The following is a 25,489-nucleotide window of genomic DNA, read 5'->3' as shown; positions in this document are numbered from 1 at the left end:
ATTTTTGCAAAATTTAGGATTAAGCAGAAATAATTCATATTAAATATAAAGTAACGTAAATAGACTCGACCTTGTTCTGCAAATACATAATTGTTGACTTTAAATGAAATACTTTTTTACATGGTAAACAAATTGCAACGCCACCAACTCGTAATCAGATATTACGTAAGACAAGAAGAAACTAAATTAAAGACAAGAAGAAACAAGTAATGTTTATTATAACTAACGCAATGTTGGCACAAAGTGTCAATAAAGGGTGAGTTTTGGGCAGGAAGATCTTTTATCTCTGTCCAGGGTGCAAAGTGTCAGATCAATAACTCGTCTTCGAACACGCGACAATATGTGGTACAAGTAGGGCCTGCGGCTATAGTGATTCCCCAGAAGCATTAACGTCGTGTTGTATCGAAACTAGCGCATCCGTAAATAGCGGTCCCAGACAGCGGACATTTAGGTGTATCAATGAAACGCGTCCGAGTATAGTCAACAAACATTTATCTGCGAGAGTTGAGTGAGTTAAAATCATAGCGGCGTAAGCCATCAAACATTTCGATTTACGTCTTAAACTGTAATTTAAACGTGCGAAAATATTAAAGAACAAATGAAGTTACTATAAATTACTTTAACTCTATATTTTATAACTCTAAACTATTTTAACTCTATATCTTATAACTCTAAAATATTGTAACAATGTATCTTTTAACTTTAAACTATTTTAACTCTATATCTTATAACTCTAAACTATTTTAGCTCTATATTTTATAACTCTAAACTATTTTAGCTCTATATCTTATAGCACTAGAATTTTTTAACTCTATATCTTATAACACGAAACTATTTTAGCTCTATATCTTAAAACTCTAGATTGTTTTAACTCTATATCTTATAACTCTAAACTATCTTAACAATAAATGTGCTCAGTAAAAAATAATACTCCTTTTTCCCGCAATGAGGAAAATATAATTAACGCCACTCTGATTCTAATCCGCTCGATTACGCTAGTACCATTAACTATACAACTTATACTATCCAGAATTCATTGTGCGAACGAAACAAGAAAAGGTTGAACATTTATATCTCAAACGTGGAACGAAATCTTTTTATATAAATTTTCAAAGTTTTCACAACGAAGATGTTTAACAGAAAATAATTTTATTTTCAGAAATTGAACGAAGTTATTACTATTCATGTAGGTGCCTATTGAGTCTGTCAATGAATCGTAAACAAAATCAGCATACTTTTGATACAGAATGATTTAACATGAAAAAATTATTCAAAATTGAGACTTAAAAATTATTTAAGCGATTGACATGTCCAAAATTAACATGCTCTTATTATTTACAATTCTACATTATTACATTTTTATTGTTATATAGAATTGTTTGTATCCTCTATTGGCAATACAATTTTTATTCAGTGTAAAGTTAGCCAAATGTTAGACTTTGTCGTTCGATTTTGTTGATAAAGAAACGTTGTACTCGTCAAAATTTAACAAAAGATTTAATAATTTCATTTAGAGATTTTACGTATCAAAAAAAAGGTTGTCTTTGCAATCAAAAATCTGATTGTACGCTGCTTAACTTATATTTCGAAAAAGAATCTCTTCAGCGGCGCAGCCAGCTGAGGAACAGCCTGTACACCGCGCTTTCAGTGGAAATCACGATCAACCTCGACAATGCGACACGAAACACAGACAACTGCATCAATAGATTCACCTGTTTTACGCAGAGCGACATAACGGTCGCCGTAGGAGCTGTCTGTCACTTTGAACGTGGAGAACAACCGTGTGTAGTAATCTCCATTCGCTCGAGGATGAATTGGAGGCCACGCGCGCAATAATACCGATCACGATAACACGACAATCGATTATTTGCCAGAGCGAAACCTACACTTCGACGACACTAAGCGATCATCGGTGATCTTCTACCGATGAGAGTTACCTGTTACGCTGATCGTGCCATTCACTCCTTCGTGGACAATGTGTTTTCTTAGCGCTCGATAATCGTGGAAAAATGTAATAAAATTATCGAGATCTTTAAGTTAATTAGAAACGCTCGTCTTTAGGGATAGATTTTGCAACAATTTTTGTAAAGTTATATTGAAACGTGTTGTAGAGGTAATTTTGAATAGGTTGGAATATTGTTATTAAGTTGAAAGTGTATGAGTTACTTCTACTATATTGCGTGTGCTTGATTTTCTTCAATATACTTGATATTTTGTTCATATACCATATCAACATGTTATAAAATATATAATTTATAAAGTATATAGTTCAATAAAGAATATCAGAATATGTATAGTTATCTATTTTTCACAAGTATACTTATGCTAACACAAAATGTTGTCATTTCTTTTTCTCGTTAAGAAGGATATATGTATTGTCTAATATTATTTGTTAAATTATATATTTTAATGAGACCAAATCTAGAAAATTGAAAATCATAATGGTTATTCGCATTAAGTATTCGATCACAGTAGAATCGTTTCAAATGTGTTTTGATTCAAATAAATTTAAAAATCCAGTTTAAAATTAGTGTCACTCATCATGTGTGACCGGCGTAACATTTAGCGCAAATTAACAAAACCAGCGTGATACTAACAAAACGATTATTTATGTAACCCGTAACTGGATTATAAATGTAATTATTTAAAATTTCATGCGATCGTCTATTAACTCATCGAATTTGAACTATTGTACCGTAAGTTTACTTCATAATTTGGAAATTATGCAATATTATAATGCAATAATATATGCAATAAAATAATAATGTTATATATGATAAGATATATAACAATTATATATAATAATATAATAGTAATAATAACATATGAGCTAAAACAATGAAAAAATTAAAATATTACTTTCTGCTTATTTCAATAAAAGCAGATAATTTTTATTTGAGAATTCATAGCTTAGTTATTAACCGCTTGTACTCGAGTGATGACTCTAAGGCACCACTAAAATTGTTATACCACTTCTCAAAATAATTTCTATACACCTTATCAAAGTTTAGATTTAAAAAATTATTAAATTTGTAACTTTGCACGAGTCACAAGATCCAATTTCACATTATATAAACTTTTATAAATTTTAATTATACTATAAAATTTTATATTATATAAACTGAACTTTCGTCATAGAAAATTGAAATCTGCAAGTCAATGAAATTATTTTAGATTTATAATTAAAATGGCTTTGAGTGTAAAGAGTTAAGCTATGTTGTAGTATCTATCAAGGTTTTAGAATGTCGATGGAAAATTCATAATCGAAGGAAGATAGCAGACATCTTCTCTTACGATGCAATTGGTTCAATCGATTGTTCATTACTATTATAATTCTTGAAGGGCGATCGATATATTTCGATGTATAGCTGCAGTTTACGAGTTAAGTCAACCGTTTATGAATTGTCTATTTGGAGAGTACAATCCAATTACAAGTTCGTAACTACAATTACGTTCAATATTCCGAATGTTCTAGCTTGTAATATTAATTGGCAAACAATACGATCAAGACACGAAGTAAGACTAGCAACGGAGACGTTGCAAAAGTTTTAATTGCCTGTGTAAACAATGACGATTAATTATTCTCTCAACAATGACACTGATAAGCTTCAGTTTAACGTTTAACAAAAGACTTTCTAATCCGTCAATAATTTTAACAAACTCTCCGTTGCTTTTTTCTATTATCCTTTAATCTATTTTAAATTATCCTTTATTAATTAGGTAGTCAAATACTATTTTTTGAGCATTAAGAAAACATTTTACTTCGTTCAGTATGCCTCAGATAATAATATAAACGTGACAAATACGTATTGTTTTATAACAGTGACAAGATTAGATTTATTTAAACTTTCTATGATTTTTATTATAATATACATATCTTTCGATCGGACAGCAGCCATTTTAACCGCTTTGGTAGTATAGTGCCAAAACGGCTCTCGAAAATATTTTGTATTCTTGATAGTTATAATAAAATTATCTGTCTTTGTATTTATAAACGAACGAGAAGGTCAACAATATTTCTATTTTTAACACTTTGCTGACCGATCATTTGGCTGTAAAAATTATTATACTTTCGGAACATTAGAATGAAACAATATTTATTTTATTCATTGAGAAAGTTATCTAATATCTCAAAAATTACATAATAGTACCTCAACAATAGATGGCAAATTATTGGTTAAAAGTGGACTTATAGCCAACTGATCCGTAAAGTGTTAACCCTTTGCACTCGAGTGGCGACATCGAGGCACCATTAGAATTGTTGTAACACGTTCCAAACTTATTTTTATAGATATTGCCGAAGCTTGGATTTAAAGAATTGTTAAAAGTGTAACTGTTATGTAAGTCGCGAAACTAAATTTCATATGCATAGAATGAATTTTATTGCACAAGATGGAAATACTATAAGTCAGTGAAATTATTTTAAATTTGTAGTTGAAATGGCTTCGAGTGCAAAGGGTTAATAAACAGAAAGCTGTTTCACCTTGAAGACACCATCATTATTCACACAGAGTCAACGCGTGTATGATTTTTAATACATGTTTTGTAAAACCAATAATATTAACCCTAGAAAGATAACCTACGTCGCAGAGGCGCCTGCGAAATAAACCGAAGACTGTTGATTTTTGTTAATTTTTCATAGAGGTCTAGTGATTTAAGTTTAAAATTACTTAAAATATAAAAAAATATAATATAAATGCATTTTATTTTTACAATAATGCCAAACCTTTAAAATGACTAGACTAACTTAAATAAATATCCATTGTTAGTATAAAATTGACGCCTTAGAAAAGCATGCGCCTCTGAAGCGTATGGTTATCTTTTACGTACGTTGTCATATGGTTATCTTTCTAGGGTTAAGTCAAATCTTTAGCTATTGAATTCCATTGAACATTCTGTAACTCTAATAATTGTATCGGCATTTAAACGTTACATTTAACAGCTGACGTCACTCATAAAAGTTATCTACCAAATGATGATAATAGATTTTGTCACTTTAGGCATTGTATTCCCTTATTCTGTCTTTTTTAATTCTAATTAGTTTTATTCGTTATCGATTGTCACTTCACTTTGCATGTTCTGGATGCTCGACGGTTGTTAAAGTAAAAAATATATGGATTTCATATTTAATGACTTAATAGCATTGAAAGCATTGAAAAAATTTAAATTCGCGGATTTACCGTAGCATTCAGTTTCAATGTGATGACGAATGACATGGTTGCTATAATATTCAAATTTATAAACTATATTATCATGTATTGAATTCTATATAGCGATTATTTTTTAAAAATATATTACGCGATTTAATTTCATCTGTATCGTCATGAATACTATAGCACGCATTATGCATAACTATCAGAATGTGATATTCTGACCACGTGGATAAAATGTGAATAATCAAAATTTGTAAATCACAATTAGTTTAAGAACAAATTACCTATCTATTTTTGTAGCTCGTTACAATTTTTTAAGTAAAACAATTGAAATAATTGTCCACACAGTATAAATTGAAGTTGACAATTTTTATTCCGGATAAAAATCCGCAGTCCAGTCATTATTTTCCATTTTCTCATTACAATCACTCGATGTATTGAGAATCAAATAGAGTAGATACTCAAACATGGTTTAATGATTTTGATCAAGACTCGATAAACGTCGCGAACGAAAAGACAGGGAAACCGAATAAAAAGAAGCAATTTGTACTCACAGCCACTAACAAAGTCAGCAACAAGATTAAAGCTGTCTTCCGTATACTTCGCCACGTCCTCTCCATCATGCGTGTATCCTCTCTGCAATAAAAAATGGAGCTCGCTATCAATCTGACCACACGCGAGAACACTTCCATCAGTGCGTCGATCATGGATCAGCCGAACGCAATCGTCCGTCCTCCGTCGAACTCGTTAACAAACCCGCAGGAGGGACGACGGTCTACGGACAGACTCGCGAAAAAAAAAAAAGAAGTATGGCGGAGATCCCGGAGATCGTTGTGTATCGCCGTCGCATGCACAGTCCATCCGTGAAACAAACGGGCGAACCAACATCGGGCCGCGCGATCTCGAAAGTCAAAACTTCTTAATTAAAAACTCGTCCGCGGCATCGCGCGACGCGTCTCGCCCGCGCCCCGCCGAAAGAAGAAGTTGCCCGCTGTTCGTCTCTGATGCTGCCCGAGGAATTCAATCTCGCGGAATCCAAAGTCCGTGCACGCGAGTAAAGACAGAGAGAGAAAGAAAAGAGCTTCGTTTCCGCTGAAATTGGCTGGGAAATAAAGTTTAACCGTAAGACGGGGCGAGAGAGGGACGCGAAGAAGGGGTTCGGACGAGGCGGAGGAACGAAAAAATAGAAGAAAAATTAAATTTCCCGCACGCCGCGGAGATAAAGGAAACGAGACCGAAAGTGAAATACTGGGTGAACACCGGAGCTCGGAGCCGAACGTCAAAGAACGAGATATTAGATCCGCGAGATCAACAAGTACGGAAAGGCTGCGGCGATCGACGACGAGCAGGGATCAGGGTTGTAGATGGGGGCACCAGCGACGTTATAGAGGTGTGCGAGTCCTAGATTTATTCGTGTACTTGATTGATTCGAATTATAGACTGATACGGGTATTAGATTGATTCGAGTGCTACAATCATTCGAATACTAGATTTATTTGAATACTGGATTGATTCGAATACTAGATTGATTTGAATTCTAGATTAATTAAGATACCAGATTGATTCGAGTTCTAGACTGATATGAATACTGGAGTAATTCGAGTACTAGATTGTTTCGAATAGTATATTTATTCAAATTCTAGATTGATTTGTGTTCTAAATTAATTAGGATACTAGATTGATTCAAGCACTTGTTTCATCCAAATTCTAGATTGATTTAGGTATTAGATCGATTCGAATATTTAATTGACTCGGGTAGTACATTAATTCAAATACTATATTTATTCGAATACTAGATTGACTTGAATACTATATTTCTTCGAGCACTAAATTTATTCAAGTACTACATTAATTCGAGTTCTACATTGACTAGGATAGTAGATTGATTCCACTTCTAGGTTAGTTAGGCTACTAGATTGATTCCGATACTATATTTCTTCAACACTAAATTTATTCACGTACTAGATTGATAAGAATACTAGATTGATTCGAGTTCTAATTTGATTAGGATTGGTTTAAGTCTTTGCTTGATTCGAGTAACAGATTTATTCCAGCACTAGATTTATTCGCGTACTAGATTTATTCGAGTACTTGAATTTCGAACCGAGTCCAGTTATCGAATCTTTCGAGTTAAATCGACAAACTGTTCGAGACTGTGCGAGTTATTTGAAATATCCAAACGGCGTGAATACTTATGCATTATTACTTCACAACGAGTAAATTAAAATACTTATTTGAGCCCCTCTTATATTTGAGTATATCGAGCAACTCGAATAATTGTTAGTCACTAGAGAATTATAGATCTATTCGAACATATTCGAGCAATTAAAAAAAAATAATAATAATTCCGTCATCTCGAACATGTCGGAATCACTGAAAAATTACAGATTTATTTGAACACTTCCTAGTCACTTGATAATTATTGAACGATTCGAACAAATTCGAGCAATTAAAAAAAATTTCTTCTTCGAGCCACTTGGATTTCTCGAGTGACTCACACTTTTTCGAACCGGTCGCCGATTTCGAGTAACCTGAAAAATTCAGACGGTCTCGACTCGGCTCGTAGTACCCGGGGAGTCGTCCTCGCGCGGCTCTACGAGGGTACCGGAAGTCGACGAGCGTGAATATAGATCGATCGATGCACCTCTGTCGAATCCTTCGTCGAGACACTGGTGTCACCTCCTCCGGTTAAGAGGGTCTCCTTCCGTTTGCTCCGTTCCGTTCGAACCGTATTTTTTGTCACCCCCGTTCGTGCACGCCGCCGCCGGTCTCACAAATTAACCCCGTGATCCACACGTGTGTCAGTTGTTCCTCATCGGGGCCCGCGAGCGTGACCGTGCCTTCCCTTGTCCCGTGGTGTAAAAAAACGAAAAAAAAACCCCGAGGAACTATGCCTGTCTGCCGCGACTCGACTCTACGGGCCCAGAGGTGGCTACCTTGGCCAACGGGGACTGACTGAAGGTGCAAACCACGCTCGTCTCGGCCACGAGCCACGTCCCAGTGACCTACTGACAATCTCGATCGTTCGTGCCGCACGCTCACCCCTCCCCCGGCTTCTTCCGCCTTCAACGCTCGGTCCCAAACAGGCCCACCGTGCTCGCGAGCCATCCCCTTCCCTTTGTGCCGACCGCTCTCTGCCACCGTTTTCATTCCTTCTTTTTCCGATCCTGCGCCTTTCTCGTCTCTCTCTCTCTCTTTCTCTCTCTTTCTCCCTTCCTCTTTCTCAGTTTCTCTGTCCACCGTTCCGGAGAACGATGCTCCCCAGGCACAGGTGAAAGACGCTCGGAACGAGGCGCGAGAGTCATTAAATAGGGAACGGGGAGGAGAGGGCCGCGTTTATTTTGGTGCTCGTTGTTCTTGCGGAGACAAGGGGGATCCAGACTTTCGGAGTCGATTGTTTATTTATTTATGAATAAAACCGACGATATAATGAAACACTTATAAAAGAATCGCGTTGCTTCTGAAAGTAAGAAGGGAAGTGAAGAAATTTAGAGATCCGCCAAATCTATATTAAGAAACATATTGAATGCTTTATGATTGTTATACTATTGCAGGAATATTGTTTATAATATATAATATTTATTTTTTAGTTCTGTTTCCACTACGATTCGGTTCTTTACATATGTAATGGAATAGATATACTATAATAATAATTAAGATATTTGTTGTTATCCAACTTTAACATGGTATTCTCTGTGAGGCGGCGCCCGAAATTAAAATAAATGAAATAATTATGTTAAATTTATATTATTAAATTTTTGTGTTTTTCCTATTAAATATCTGTTTGTAACGTTTCAAAAGAAAGTTTACGTCATGCTATAGCCACGTGGCAGCGGCTTTTTTTATATATGTATCGAAAAAAGATTATAGTCTCGAACTTAGTACAGTTTATGTACAGTTATGTACAGTTTATGTAGTAATGTGTCAATGAACTACGTGGTTATTGTAGTTGAGGGATTATGCCTTTACCTTATTAGTATTATCGTAATTATAATAATTAGAACCTTGTCGAGTGTAATAATCTCTTCGAAAGAAAAGAAAGTTTATATTCACCGTGTCTATATTTATTATACTTGTTCGTTCTTTCCTTCAAGTTTTAGTAGTAATAAATTTAACCACTGTAATGTATAAAATCAATTTTCTCAGACCATACAAATTCTAATAAAATTGGATTTGTACTGCCTTTTAACATTAACAAACACTTTATCAATTGAGTATGTGTATTATATTAATTATATGTGTATATAGTATATTATAATATTATATTAAATTACAATGTGTGTCTAAATAAATAGATGTATTCATTTTCTCATAAATAAATCCTCATGATTCGGATCGCAACAGTTAGTTATTATAAATTATTACAAATTAGTTATAGTAACTAATAAATTATAATCATTCATTATTAGTCAGATTATTTTGATCAATTATTATACATTAGTTGCAACAGCTAACGAATTATAATCGTTAATCATTAATCAGTCTACTTTTCGTCCCGTTATTAGGAATTAGTTATAATAACGAACGAATTATAATCGGCAATCATTAACCATCGGCTCTGGTGTCAGGTGTCGCTGTGAAATTTCAGTTAACACATCGATGCATTGTTGTGGCATGCAAATGATTTCTATGGTTGCTCACTCTTACTATTTAGTTTGCGGAGATGCATCTGTTTTGCGTGCGTTACGAAAGCAGCGTGAGAATTTAATCGGCGGTGTTGTATACTTCATGCAAATGAGGTAAACAATCTCGTGTCTTGTATTAATTGCAGATGGGTTTAATTGTAAGCATTTGCACCGTATTGAAATCTAGTTATACATAGCCATATATGAATACATTTTAAAGTAATTACGAGGTTATACTATGCGCACAAACATAATCTTTAACTATCAGAAGCTATTTAATCTGAAATTATCTTTACTGTTGTCATTTAACTGCTATTTTCAGCATTATTGTTATATAGTAAATACCATTTTATTATTATTAAACAAACCTGATGCTTTCCTTGACTAAATAAAATATTTTTAAAAACATATCGAATATATCATTCTATATGAGACGAGTTCGTTTCCTTGAGGAATATTATATGTGGATTGAAATCGTAACATGCACTGTATTTTTGAGCGACGGTGTTACGTGACCTGCTTGCCTTAAAGTTTAGTAGATTCGAAACCGCTTGTTTTACACCGGTATTATTATTTCTGTAGAAAACCATCAATGTCCACACAGATCTGCACGCACTGTGACAGAATTCTATCGGATTCGCAAGCATTTATGTAATCTCTTAAAAATAATTTTCAAACAATTTATACATTCCGTAGATTTTACCATGAATAAATTTATTTAAAAATAACTTTAAGGGCTGATTTTTACGGTAAATAATCTACTTTTTTCTCTCCTTTCTGCTTGTCAATTATTCTGTCCCTTCTCAAGACACAAACGATATATTTACACGTACTATTATTTTAAATCGTTAATCAATTGTTTCTTTCTTTTTTTAAATGTGAACGAAAATATTTTAGCTACTCATGTCATTAATTTATTCAATCATCGTTCACCTCTTTTTTGAAATGTAAACAAAGAGATTATTTCTACATGATTATTTGAACTAATACATAAATTATTCTTTTCCTATTTGTTTAATTATCTTTTTCCTATTTATACTCATTATTCTTTTCTTTTATAAAATATAAAGCAAATAATTGAATTTACGCGTACCGTTATCTTTATTCCAGATTTTAACAAATACTAGTATTACGAATAAGTGTTTCACAAAAATTCGTCATGAAACTTGTATTAATTGTAAAAAAAACCTCGTTCTCGGAGCTTATTGAATCATTGTTGCAATAATCAGTCTCCGAATAAATTTCTTTAATCGCAAATCGCATATTGCGACCAACCAACACTTTCCTTATCAACGCGCCATCTTTATCAATTACAGCACCGTCTCGCGGAATCAAAAGGGCCACAGCAATCTCCATCGCCGTGTCACGTTTCGTTTTCACGCTGTTCACGTTCCAGGGGCCTGCATTATTTATCAAGTTGCATTATTTACTGGCATTTGAGAACTGCTAGCGCGAGTTTATCGGAAAACTGTAATGTTACACCGTGCGCGCGCGCGCGCGCGCGAACACGATTTCGTCGGAGAAACTAATTCACGGGAAGACACGTAGCAAAACAAAGAACAGCAGAGACTGGTCCGCGTACGTAACAATATCGTAGCGTCAGCTGGCCGTCGGTCTGAAACGCGGCGGTAGCTCCGGAAAAATATTTCACACAGGTGAAGCACAACCGTGCGCCGATCGTGACTCGAATAATGGCGGACGCTAAACGGCGGAACGGCGGTGTAATCCGCGAATGACGAATCGAGTCCGACCCGTTCCGGGAGGTTCGATTTCAATAAATCGCTAGAGGAGGAGAAACCCAAAACGAGGGCGTGTGCTACTCTCCTACAAGTCGGAACCGTGGACGTCCAGCGATTTTTCACCGTCTCTGCCCCGTACCGGTCCGAGAGCAAAGCGAAAATCACGAGAGACCGAATCGTTTTCCCGGGCCAGATATACAAGCGGCCGATCTCCGATCCGGGGTTATCACTCGGAATGCGATGCCAAGTACTTTCTACGGTTCACGCGTATGCCCGCGATTCTTATCTATGCTATGCATTTTTCAGGAAAATGGAAACTTTAAAGCTCCGCATCTAGATCATTTTCTTCCTCGTTCGGTCGAATGTAGGCTGGAATTCTTGTATTAACGATCGTAGAATTTATGTCTGTCTCGAGTAAGTTAATTGCTATATCGTGCAAAAGGTTCCTTAGGATTATTTGCAATTAGTAAATTTGTTCAGCTGCGGCTTTCATCAAATGCGAAACATTTTCATTCAAATGTTAATATTGTTCTTTTCAGACGAATGTAATTTGTTGGACGTAAGAGTTTAATGAAAAATCGTAAATGACCGAAATATTAAAGTTCAGCTTGTAGATATTATTTTCTTATTTATATAAAGATTGGCTATTTAAATCTTTGAGAATGAAATTTCTTATAAAGGTTACTTGTAAATAAACTTGTAAATTATTTAGATGCGTTGTTAATCTATGTAAGAAGGTGACATTGACTGAATTCAAAGTCTCCGAAAAAAAACAGCATTTTACAAAGACTTTGACTTTACTTTGAACAAGTAAATCAATAAAAGTTATTGTGAAAGTAATATCTTTGAAGATGAACATGCAGATCGTTAAATTATTGTTAAATTTAATTAAAAATAATACACTCAATCGTATTTTATTATTACACGCTAAATCTGTAAAACAAAAAATAATGGTTTGCTTCTACTTCCTTAAATTTGATTTTGTATGCGTATTATTGCACATTTTATTTTACAAAAACGAAAGGTAATTCGATTCTTAAAGTGGTGGTAACACATATAAATTTTAAATAATCACAAATAGGAAATTAACGGAAACAATTGTCCTTAAAATTTAAACAAAATTCTGTTTTAAATCGTGCTTAATCGAATGAAATCGTATAATAAAAGAAATTTGAATTTATCTTTCTTAACCCTGTAAAACCAAAATTGGATGTTAACGATAAAATAAAGATGTGTATTTTTTTGATATAGATCATTGTTGGAATTCTTGTTAAAATATTACTTTAATTTAACCATCATGTCTAACAATTTTCCAAGTTCACCGTGTAATTTCATTTTCACACGACTTTTAAATCTCCGCTTCCCTGGAGCTCCGTTCATCTCGAGAAGCTGCTGTCGCAGCCGCGGGAATTTACATAGTTATCGTGTATCTATTAATTACAATGTCTATCGAGGAATCTGGTAGACACCTGGTTGCACTTATTATAAAACGCTCTACTTTCGTGGGTACGAGAAATGCCGGCTGCTGACGGCGAGCTACCTAAATACGTGCAAGCGGTATGTCACGCTCCACTGCAAGCGGAACACGAAACGTATTAATCTGAAATTGATGGCGACGCAACGAAGGATGCAATCCTATCTGAGCAAATATTTTTCTCCGTCGAGTTTGGTTCCGTTTCGCCTTAAACCCATAGCTGGATTAGTTTTCCGCTAACGAACCGCCGCAGGCGTGCGAGATAAATAAATCTGGCGAAACAAGAATTCCGACGGGGTCAAGGTGAGCATAGCATATTTCATAGCAAAGTAGAAAATTAAAGTTCTAAACTTTCTCTGATATGTCCAGATTTTAGTCATGTTATCGTTGTTAGCATTAAGAATTATACAGGATCTCTTAAAAACCACTCGCAATTGGAAATAAGAGTTTCATGAGGTCATTCGAAGTAACTTTTTCCTTTACAAAATTTTTCTCTAATGTCTCGTTAACGAGTTATTAACGAGAAATACAGACCAATTGGAAGCGAGCTCGGCCACCTCGCACTAGCCGAGCCAATCGGCGGAACTGGGTTTCGGAGCCTCGCGCCGGCCGAGCTCGCCTCTGATTGGTCATCGTTTCTTGTTAATAACTCGCGTACTAAGCCGCGGATAGAATTTGCGCTAAGGAAAAAGTTTCTTTAAATTGCTCTCATTTTCCGATTCTGAGTGACTTTCGAGACACCCTGTAGAATATTATAGAGTCAAGCTATCAGCAGTTGTGTAAACAAGTTCGTGTAATAGTAATAGTTATTATACGCGCGTAGACAATATAAAAGACGCAACATTTATTAACTATAACAGCAAAGAGTTCATTAGAAAATAATAAGTTTATTTTGTTCACAGGTTATTACGAATGAAAGTAATGTAATTTGGTTAATTTTATTGAATTTTATATGTTCGTTCGGATTCAATTCTTTTACAACTATTGTAATCGACGTAAAAGCGATAACAAGTAGCAAATTAGACAATGATTGGTTACATTAATTTTTCAATCAATGAGTCTCTCTTGTGACATTTTGTTCACCGATTGCGTATGTTTATGAAAAATAAAAGTTAACTAGCTCAATTCTTGAAAGCGAAAGTTAAATAAAAATATATTATTTTTTTTAATAATATTCTTCATGTTTTCTAATATCATCGTAGTTTTATAAATACAATACACGTCAATTCTGAAGAAAAGGTTAACTTCATTTTTACTTATTTTTATTGAATGTACAAGTAAATAATTTTACGAGAAAGATAATACTAACATTTTAATTCGACATTCATTGTAGCTTTGCATAGAAATGTCAAAACATTTTCTGTTTTTCAACAAAGATTATTAAACTTCGATAAATTAGCCGATTAGTATACTCAATGCTTGTTGTGCAAAATCGACGTTTTATATTTACTTTATAATGACAAACTCATTAATTTGCGTAACATGATATTCTTGATTACAGTATATGTTAAACGATCGGTGAAAATGGATAAAAAGATTCTCCAGTCGCATTTTTCGCATCCACGAGTTAAATGTTTCCACGCCGAAGAAAATAGGTGAAATAATATGCCGATATTAGCGTAGTATTACTTTCGGTTTCGACACTCGAAATTGCATTGCGAACCGCGATTTGCGTAATACCGCGACCGATAAGAACGAGACTAGAAAAGCCAACCAGCGGTCTGGCCCAGATTCCTCACCCGCATTGCTTTAACTCGTCCATCCGGAAGTGGATTATGGTAGTCGTTATACGCAGGGATAACGCCGCGCTGCAGATAATACGTGAAAGCGTGAGTGAATATTCCTCCTTTGTTCGGTTCATTTTCCAATATTTGCATTTTTCAACGCACCAAATGCCAAAATCAACATAATATTCTCAAAATAAACAATGATTTATCCTCTGCATCAGGAGAATTGTAAAATATTGTCTAAAATGTGAAAAATACTATAAATCCACATGAATAAGTTAGTAATAATCAATTTTTGAAAATATTATTCTGAAAACAGAAAATATTATCCAAATAAATCCATTTGCATAAATAGATAACAAATCTAATGTTAACTATTCCACAAAATAGCATCCAAAAATCGTAAAATATTATATGTAACAAATTCAATGTTATCTATTTCGGAAAATATTATTTGAAAATTGGGAAGTTTTAACTAGTCTTAAATTAAAGGAATATAAATTTGTATAGAATAATAGCTTAATAAGTATCGTTATTCGATGTATATAAAATTATTGTATCGATGTTTTATCCATTGTTCAGTCAATTTGGATTTCGGTAAAACGTTATCTGAGTATTCAACTATAGCTGTATCGAAAAATAGTTAATCCCCGTATCTGTTAAATTCTGACAAATAACATTTGTGTTCCTTTGAAAGCTCAATCTGTATATAGTTTACTAGATGGTGTTCGAAATGTGGCGAATTATCGAGCGACTTTGATGGCGCCTCTTTGCATGTAAATGGAATATGGAAGTTGATTAAAAAACCAATCACGATAACAATCGTATTATTTGGAAATTTAGATATATATTCAATGCATTTTCCAATAAGTAAATACGGACAGAGATCTTTTTTTGACCAGAGAAGATAAACTGTTATAACGCTTCTACACATATTTTACAATAATTTTACAATAGCCAGAAATTATTTCTTTTAAAATACTGATGATGATTATGCCATAATTTCGACTCAAAATCTATATCAAGCTGTTCAACAATAGTAGTAGAACTAGTATGAAACTTTTAGTTATTTTATATTATTACTAGCAAACCTGGCGAACTCCGTTTCGCCACCAGATGGCTTCGTTTTTTGTAACATTTCGTTTGGGGATTAAAAGATGAAGAAAAGTTATTTTTTTTGTTTTATAAACCATATTGGTTTGTAGTACATGCTATGTATCAGAGATGGCGCTGTATGTGAAAAATGATTTTCCCTGTTTTCCTGCTTTTCTGTTGAAATTTTTCCAGAATTTTGGTTGCTATAAACCTTACGGAGCCCGAGACCTTTCCAACGAATGCAAAACCGTGGAAATCGGTTCGTGCGTTCTGGAGTTATAGCGTCAGGAAGGAAAACCCGACTTATTTTTATATAATAGATTATGTATATAACTAGTATGAAACTTTTAGTTATTTTATATTATTATTATGTTATATTGTTAGATTGTGTTTTATTGTTAGATCGTATTTTATGATTAGGTACATCTTTAATATTGGGATATCATTTGAACGGTACAGTGTCGAAAAATTCTTAATCCAAGAAGAACGCAACGAAAGCAGCAAACAGATGATCATTTCAAAATTCCTTGCGAGGCACGACTTGTCTTCCCCGCAATTTTGACTCGCTCCGATACAGACAACTAACCATTCCGCTCTTCTTTCGTTTCCCTAGTTTTTCCGGGTGCGATAGTGCCTCCATCGACTTTCTCATCACGTTCTCTTTTCATCTGCGCGCCGAACGAAGCGAAGGCTCCTTATTCTCGCCGAAATTCCGAGACCTAACTAAACGTCGTCGAATATTTCGGGAAGTTTTTCAACCGGCCGTCACGGACCGACTCGATTTTCGGATAGTTCCTGTCTCCTGACTCGGTTATTGCGATTCCATAATGACATTCTGCACTTCCGGTACAAACGTTTCGCCCTCCGACTCTTAACAAACTCACAATATATTTATCAAAATACGGAAGAACTGCAACAGCCGACGCGGGACTTGAAACGAATTATAACGAAGAACAATATAACTATATGACATTATAACGACAAATAATTTATAACGAAGACGACGGAATCAATGATAACAAAGTCTACAAAATTTAACACTATACCATTCATTGTAATTAGATTGCGAATTTTTATGTTAAATATTGTCTGCAAGATCGATTGCAAGAAGTGGAGATTAAATAGCAAATACATTCTTTCTTTAATTATTTTAATTGATTAAACATAATAGTTTGGCATTTTAAAATTCCTTCAAATTTTATGCTACTTTAAATTACAACTACGTTTAATTATAACAATCTACTTATAAACTACCGATTCTACATCGGTTATACGATTGCGTACTTCAGCTAGCATAAATATTAAAATAGTTTTCTGTACTGTTGAATGTTTGTTAATAATTTTTTATTGAAAAATCAAGGAACGTCGCTTCATACAAAAATACAGATATTCTTTGCTTTACGATAAATTAACTTCCAATTGATTTACAATAGCTTTAAAGTATACAAACTCTTTACAAAATTAAGAGTCTTTACAAAATGAAAAGTCTTTATAAATTTAAAAGTCTTAACAGAAGATGAATATTCTGCATTATTTAGATTATAATATTCAACCAACCTACATTTAATTCGAGATCTCTGACAATCATCGGACCATGGATCGTTCAATTAATTAGCAGGCGATACCACGAAATGATTCCGCCGCGTGCCATTCGAAATTCTCCACCGACCTCCGAGCGACTTAAAAATGTTAGAAATTCCTTGCCTACGTCACGACAAAAGTAGGTCCCGAGCATCCGACTTTCTCAAACATCTCCGAGAGTTGTTCCTTTTAGTCGAAAAAAAAGAGGCTGCAGCGTGCCCATCGAACCTTATACAACCGCAAAAGAATTCTCGCGTAAAAACGGGGCGGCGCACGCGTAATCGCGGATACCGCTGCGTTAAACAATGCGATGTCGGAGACGCGATTGGGCCCGGTCGAACGACCGGCGAGGGTTATTAGGAGAGAAAGCGGCCCCGAAAATTAATCCTAAGCGCCGCGAAAGTTGTTCGAAAATCTTGCGCGCCTCCGTAGGACCCATACCCTAGAATCTCGTTCCCGACACCGAAATCTTACTACGGCTAGTCATGCGGCCCGAATAGAAGCAGTGCCACCTGTTCGCCTCCGGACAGCCTCCTTGTAGATTTTAGATTTGCATATGCGGACACGTACCGAAATCTTAACCCATTTCCAGTTACTAGCTGTATCTCGGCGAAAGAAACTTTGACTCTGTCGAGATACCTGGTCAACTCCTCGATATTATTATATTACTCTGAACATATCGGTAACGTGCAACTTATTGCGCGCACGCGTTATTTACGCTGGCGCGTAGACTGTGAAATAGTTCAAACAATTTTAGAACAATGGCTTTCTCAATTCATAACGAAGAAAAGCCGAAATATTATTTTATTTTATAATTATTTGAAATCCGAGGTAGTCTTAGAATTATTCTGAAAAATTATTGTACATCATTTCAAGGATAATTTCTTTCGTCTTGTTTGAAATGAAAAGTTAACGGAGTAATTGATTATTCAAAATTGCTATAACGAAGTAGCATTATTTTTGGTGTCAATATGAAATAAAATTTTCAGGGATTGTATTCGACGTAGAACTTGAAATGTTTTATGTGAATAAGAAATTTTGTAATTTGTTTGTACGAAACAAGAGTTAAGTGAAAACGTGTTCCTTCTTTTAATAATATTTCGTAATTGAGATTAATGTAACAACATTCTAAAAACTGTAGTCAGCGATTGTATGGAAAAGTTACAGGAGAACTTTAGCTTCGGCAAGTTGAAAGTAAGTTGAAAACTGTTTTCGAATTTATGAAGTTGCGCAGATTTTGGTGATGACTTCGAAATTAATTTCTCGGAGCGAAGGCTCCCGGGGCTAGGTTGCCCGAAAGAGAATGCTAACTTCTGGTGAATGAAACGGGGAAGTAAAAGTGTGTTAATCGTTAGTGAACCTTTTGCACCGGCGTGGTTTACACGATTACATCGCGAGGAAACGAGCGAAGTTTAATAAATGGGTATCAGAGAGAAACTTGTTCCCTTTATCAAAAGTTGCATTATGCATTGAAAGGATTCCGCGAACTTTCTAGAATTTTATTGTGTCCATTGTGTTGCACTGTCTTGTCCAATTATCTGTCTCGTAACGACGAAACCAAACATTACGCGATCGTTCCAACATCTTAAAAACAATTCTCATCAATGCGTTCTGTGCTTTTCAATTCTTCAAGCATTTTTTTACAAAATTAACTGTCTGTTTTTTACAAAAATGCCTGCACGTTAATCGAATCTCTAAGAAGAATTCGTGCTCTTGAAAATTATTATCGCAGAAATTATTAACGATTCTCTAAGCGAAAAACCTTTTGCAAACGGTGAATAAACGAACGAGCGGTTTGAATAAAAAAGAAAGTCAACGCGGCGGTGCTTAATTCTGTGGAATGGAAGGAACAACAACGAAGTAAATCGAAGCCCCTCGTTTATATCGGAAAAATAAATTCTCCTAATTGCGATACCTATTGTAAGAATAATATCTTTGAAGGTAGAAAACTTGCGGAATAATTGGGGGGAAAAGAATGGACACTGTAACGAGCGAGCAATAATTGTTTTCGCCACTTTAATGAACCTTATTAAATTGTCTTTGTGTCTTGAATTATTCCATGCGTATCTCTATTTCCATAAATTTTCTCTCGAAAGCAGGAAATACGACGATATGAGAACATTGATTCAACAATCTTTCCATAATTAAATCGTATTCAAAGTGTACTATATCAAAGAATTCAAGATATTTGTTTAACCCTTACGATACTTCGTTCTATAATTTAGTGAACATTGTTTTTTCAATATTTTTAATAAAAATGTTATAATTGGTATATATATAGAGAGAGAAAAATATTAAAATAGATAATTCATGTTCCTTTCTTGAATTCTCGTATTAGCAAATTTTACTAAATTTTTATAAACTTCATTCCTTTCTTTATCAAGCTGTGTTATACAGGTACGACACTCATCATTCAGATACACATAACCCTTTTAGTAGGCACCAAAAGAGTTAATTACCTGCGAATCTTTATGCAATATCTAATTTCATCTGTATTAAAAATCCGAACCTTGCAACGATTTTTGTTAATACTCATGCATTGATTCGGTGACTAGACCGTGGATGTTTACGCAAAATAAAAATAATTCTAATGCCAAAAACAAATCCGAACGCATTTTTGCTTTCAATTATTTAAGTAAAATAGTGTATCAAAGGTACTTAATCCGTCTGAAACACGTTCACAACTTTGTATCCCGCCTAGACCTGGTTGTCATAAATGCTAACCAATAATATTAACCGATCCTCCAATAAACTTTCATTCATTAATCGATTATTGATCTACCTCCGCCGAATGTTACAGGCGCGGCCAGAAACACGTGTTGTGCAAGTATTATCCAGATTAGCGCAACAGCGCTGTCGATTGTTCCTCGTAAGACGTCGAACCACATAACTAATTACACGTATTGTTCGGAGACGTTGAACTTCGCCGTGGCAGCATCCGGAAGAAGAGTTTCGCGAATATCCGGTAAAAAGAAAGAGAACACCGCCGTTCCCGCGGACGAATGCTCGATCACAGAACGCTAAATCCGCAAAAACCTCCTGGCGACTAGAGTTTTGACGACAATGAATCGAGCGCTCTTCCGGTTTCGTAGCGAATTTATTTTTTGCTGGAAGCGTCGCCGTTTCTCCAATTACCAGCGACGGCCGTTCCCGCACGGTTTTACCCGGAGAAACGTAGGAAGAATGCATGCGTGTCGAGAATGTGTCGTTTATGTCTCACGTCCTAAATACGGGCTGCGTAGACGCCGTGGAAAATGACACCCAATGGGATCGAGCTCAGTCGGATTCCTACGCGCGGGGAACCGTGGAATAAAGTTCCTCGAGACGAACTAGTCGTCTCCAATCGACCAGATGCTTGTTATTAACGATCGAACGTAGACATTAATCCGCGACCTCGCTTTTAACCATAGTTATCTATTTACAGCGAACGAGATACATTCTAGTCTTGAAAATGACATCGATCACTTTCCTATATGTTCACACCGGAGGCAATTACTCGAACACTAAATTAATAGGAAAATAAGGAAATTCTCGATCGCTCGAACTCTTTACCATAGGTGCTGACACGTTTCACGGGTGAACAGTTCGATTTGAGCTGAAATAGTTTCTCCATACGTCTAACTTTAGAACTGTAAATTAATTTTAAACATCTGTTCTCTTGATTACCGAAAGAAACTATTGGTCATGCGGAAAATGAAATTACTAAATATTACGGGGTTCGAAACTGTTCTTTGTTAATTTATAACTTGTTCCAGTGATTTAGTTTAACAGTAAATACTTCTTTCGTTATCAGACAATCTGTGTTCTAATAATGAGTTTGGATAATCTAGGTTCCACTGAAATATTGTTTTGCAATTAATCATCTGCTTTAAAATTATTGTCAACGAAATTGCATCAAGAATTACGTTTGGGATAACGTCGACGGCTTAGATCTGGCAGATTAACCATATGAAACAGAATTTACCACTTTTATTACCTTCCATAAAATTATCAAGCGCTTTTGCAATTTAACTAGCAATATTTTCAATTCGTGCAATTTCATCGTAACATTTTGCGGCGTTGTTTTCGTTTCAAGGTTCGCGAATCCAGTTGCGACAAATGTAAGATTTTAATTTAAGAGGTTATTACAATCGTAAACGTTTTGATTACTGTAACTGCGAAGATAACGGTGATGGAGCGAACGTGTAAAATTATAAATAAAATTGCGAAATGTTGCTGTGTATTCGTAAAAATGAACGTTCGCGAGCGGTCCTGAAACTCTGCGTTCGCAGCGGTGCGTCGCCCGGGTGAGTCGGTATGCGAACAGAAGTAATGGTTAACCGGTGAAACCGTGTTGCACAATTATCTCATGGCCCCTGGTACGCTTCCTATAACCTCGTTTTCGTCAATTCCTGGGACAGTACCCCGCGGAAGGTGGAGAAAGGAAAGTTTTTCAGCCGATTAATGCCGATATAAAAACGAGCCGCGGCTACGGGACGTCTCGGTACCCCACATTCGCAGCTTTTAATGAGACACGAGGATGATACAAACAGCCGAAAGTCGAGGCATTCGGAATTGTTCGTATACTATTGAATTTTTCAACGGACGACGCTATAATTGGAACAGAGAAGCGAACCTTGTTTTACTTACGGAGTCGTGTTACTTATATTGGAAATAATATGTTACTTTCGATCAATAGAACTGGTAATTATCAGACCGTGGATATTTAATATAAATTGATAATTGAATTGTAATATAGCAACACTTTTAAAATCTACTTATATTTCCATCAAAAACGCTTATTAGACTGCGGATATTTAATATTATATTTCATATTAATTGATATTATAATTATAATATAGCACCACTTTTAAATTCTATCTATATTACTATTGTATCTTATTTATTAATTGCATAAGTTATGTCAAGTATTTAGTACGCACAATTAATCAATAAAAATAAAACGCAATACAGTCGATACCAAAAACATTTATTAGACCGCGAATATTTAATATTAATTGATGATTTAAGTGTAATATAGCAACACTTTTCAAATCTGCTTATATTTTACTTGTTTTGTTATTTATTAATTGCATGAGTTACGTCAAGGAGTTAATATGTATAGTCTATATATCAAAATAAAACTCGATGCAATCGACGCGGCACGAAATATGAAACATTGTATAAATGTTCGAACTCGGTGCATGTATCTAATAAAGAGCAAGCGAGAAAGTTGCATTTGGTGTTCGATATTTGAGGCAACGAAGAGAATTTCAACTGTGGAGTACACTTGCAAAGAAAAAGTTGAAGTGGATCGCTAAATCCCGGAAGCAATTTCATTTGGAACGTGAGACGTTCTCTTCTAGCAACATAAGTTGTGTCTGGATCGTGTTTCGAGAACTAGGTGAAGTTAAAAATGGGACACTAATTGAGTCTTCGTCGGTGCGAGATCACTATAATATAATCTCAATTTACTCGCTTCCTAAAAGGAAGCTTTCCCTGGCATGCTATAAAATTTTGAATTTCAGAAAAGGTTGCCATCCAACAATACTTTCGAATTATACTTTGTAATCTTTGTTAATTAATCCGTATTTTATCTTTAAATGCCTAGATTAAAACTCTATTTGCACTGATATGCAATAAGTGCGATTGTAACAAAAAAAAATAAAATTCTGAAGAAATGAAATTGATACTCCTTTTTATGGGAAACACTTGATATTAATCCTTTGAACTCCAACGATGACTTATCACAGTATTTTTATTGAAGAATCTGTTAAATGTGTAATTGTTTCATGAATCAGAAAACTCGGTCTCGTCTGCACAAAATCAGAAAAACTATTTTAATAATATAATATAATATTTTAATAAATTTATTTTATTTAATTACTTTATTTATTTAATTATTTTATTTTATTTTATTACTTAAAAAGGTTTCGAATGTAAGGGATTAAATATCTTTTCAACGACATCATCGAAAAGAGCTCCTTTGTAATCGCAAACCTGCAGCTGTTCAATTAAATTTCAATTATCACAGTCATTTTAACAGATACCAGAGTAAACAAATATTCATTGCTTTAAATTGACATTTATTACACCCTCAATCCTATACAGTACTTAGTTTTTGAAATTATTATGAATTTTAATATAATGAGTATCTTCATTTTATTTTGTCTCTTCTTCGTGTATAAAATATATTGCTGCCGAAATGTGACATTCTCAGATTAACATGTGACTAAAATTTCACAATTATTATGAGAGTCTATTTTCGCTACTTTTATGTTTATTTTAAATACAGTCTGTTTAGCATAGACTTTTTAGTTTGCATAGAGTAACATCCTCGTAATTTTCTTTTTTATATCAAAATTTCTATCACAGCCATATCAATGTTAGTGCATCGTTGACGAATGCTGAAAACTGCTCAAGGTTTGCGCGGAAGGTACCATTTTTGCCAAAGGAATCGTGAGACACAGCTACTCTCTAAAAAATCCTTCGAAAAATGTTACGAGAAATGCTGCGAAAAATGCTGCGAAAAATGCTACGAAAATATAACGGCTCCCGTGGGACAGCGTTGATCGTGAACCAGGTGATCGAGGCTCTAACGCTTGTAATCTGAAATAATCAAGATCTGTAGACAGGACGTCGCCCTGGGCGTCGGATCGCTCCGAATACGCCGGGCGTCGTCGTCGCGTCGCGTCGCTCGACGCGGCAGACACGAAGACAGAAGTCCCAGTTTTCTCGTCACGGAAATCAGATATCGGGTGGCGGCGTCGCTTCCTCCTCCCCCTCCCTCCTTCTTCGTCTTCTTCTCCTACTTCGCCTCCTCGGCCCCGTATTTTTACCGCGCCGTTGTTATTATTATACGGGGGCAACCGGTGGTGCAACCCTTTGTCCGACCGAAGCGTGACAGGTGCGAGAGAACGCATGACGTAACGAAGTACCGTTATAGCCATAGCTGCACGCACACCGTTCGAAACCCCATAAGAATGCCGGATGCGACGCGGGAACACCATGGGGAACGGACGGAGGGGCGCCCGTTGCGCGAAATTCTGTCCTGTTGTGAAAGTGACATGGAGAGAAGGACGGGAGCGACTAAGGGAGGAAAGGAGAGAGACGACACCCGGTATGCTAATGATCGCGATGATCCACTTTTCGCAAAACTGGAAAGTGGATTTGAACCGTAAGCGGTGCGCTTGGCTCAGGGTGTTAGGGGATGGCATTAGGTTGTTTCGAAAAGTAATTTCGTTCCGTTTATTGGAAAATGAAAGACCGCTTTTATAATACTCAAAATTAACATTCCATTATTCACTGAACCCTTTGATCCATAAACTCTTGAAATCAAGTTGGTAATTTTGCAACTCCGTGTAGGGATAATACTCATTTTGTCACTAGCTATGGCAAGAAAAAAAGTCTTCTTAGTTTCGAAAATATTTCTGTCTTGCATTTCAGAAAATTTGCTTGTAGAAATGTTTATCAAATTTAAAAGTCATATTGTTGAACTAGTTTAATTAAAATTATAACAGTTCCTTTAAAGTGTAAAATGAGATTTCGTAAGGAAAGCATTTTAATTACGATTTAATTATTAATAGTAACCAGACTGTAGGTTTTATGCATTTATACAAATTAAATGTATGAAATATAAAACTATGAATATATAAAAATATTATATAGAAATATTGTAAAATTATTGACAGAACGAATATACTATTATATAACTTGTACTTTCCACAATTAACTCGAGAAGATTCTGTTTGGTATAAGGATCATATTTTTTAACAATATGTATTATTGTTAGTTAAATATTATTAAAACTTTTCGCTATTTATGAACAATACGTATGTTCTTACAGCCTCGTTTATAATATAACTAATTGGTGAAATCAAAAGATATTTTATCATTCTGGTTCAAAAGATCTCAAATGAGAAAGAAAACAATTCAAAATAATAATAATTATTAATAAACCAATTCTTGGTGGTGAAACTAAAACGGTGTCGATTAAACTAAAGTATGTTTGCATGAAAACAATTGTAATGTACTATTTATTCATCTAGCAATTATCGGTAGCAAACTGTAGTAGCAGTAGCCCTATACACTGTGTGCAAGTCTGGTGGAACATTAT

The 25,489-nt window shown here is 35.0% G+C and overlaps 1 protein-coding gene across 1 annotated transcript in view; it reads right to left on the bottom strand.

The window, feature by feature from the left end:
* The window catches only part of Dyl (transmembrane protein dusky-like), a 38,874-nt gene extending 31,014 nt beyond the window's left edge, over nucleotides 1–7,860 (bottom strand). The window contains exons 1-2 of the mRNA XM_078197562.1: nucleotides 7,798–7,860; nucleotides 5,708–5,789 (exon numbers count right to left, since the gene is read on the bottom strand). Coding sequence (XP_078053688.1) covers nucleotides 5,708–5,776 — 69 coding nt within the window. The 5' untranslated portion in view covers nucleotides 5,777–5,789; nucleotides 7,798–7,860. The remainder of the gene's footprint in view (nucleotides 1–5,707; nucleotides 5,790–7,797) is intronic.
* Between the last annotated feature and the right edge of the window lie 17,629 nt (nucleotides 7,861–25,489).

Source organism: Augochlora pura, chromosome 3 (assembly GCF_028453695.1).
Source record: "Augochlora pura isolate Apur16 chromosome 3, APUR_v2.2.1, whole genome shotgun sequence".
NCBI lineage: Eukaryota > Metazoa > Arthropoda > Insecta > Hymenoptera > Halictidae > Augochlora > Augochlora pura.
Note: the sequence above shows the minus strand (reverse complement) of the source record. Positions and strands in the feature narration are given on the sequence as shown.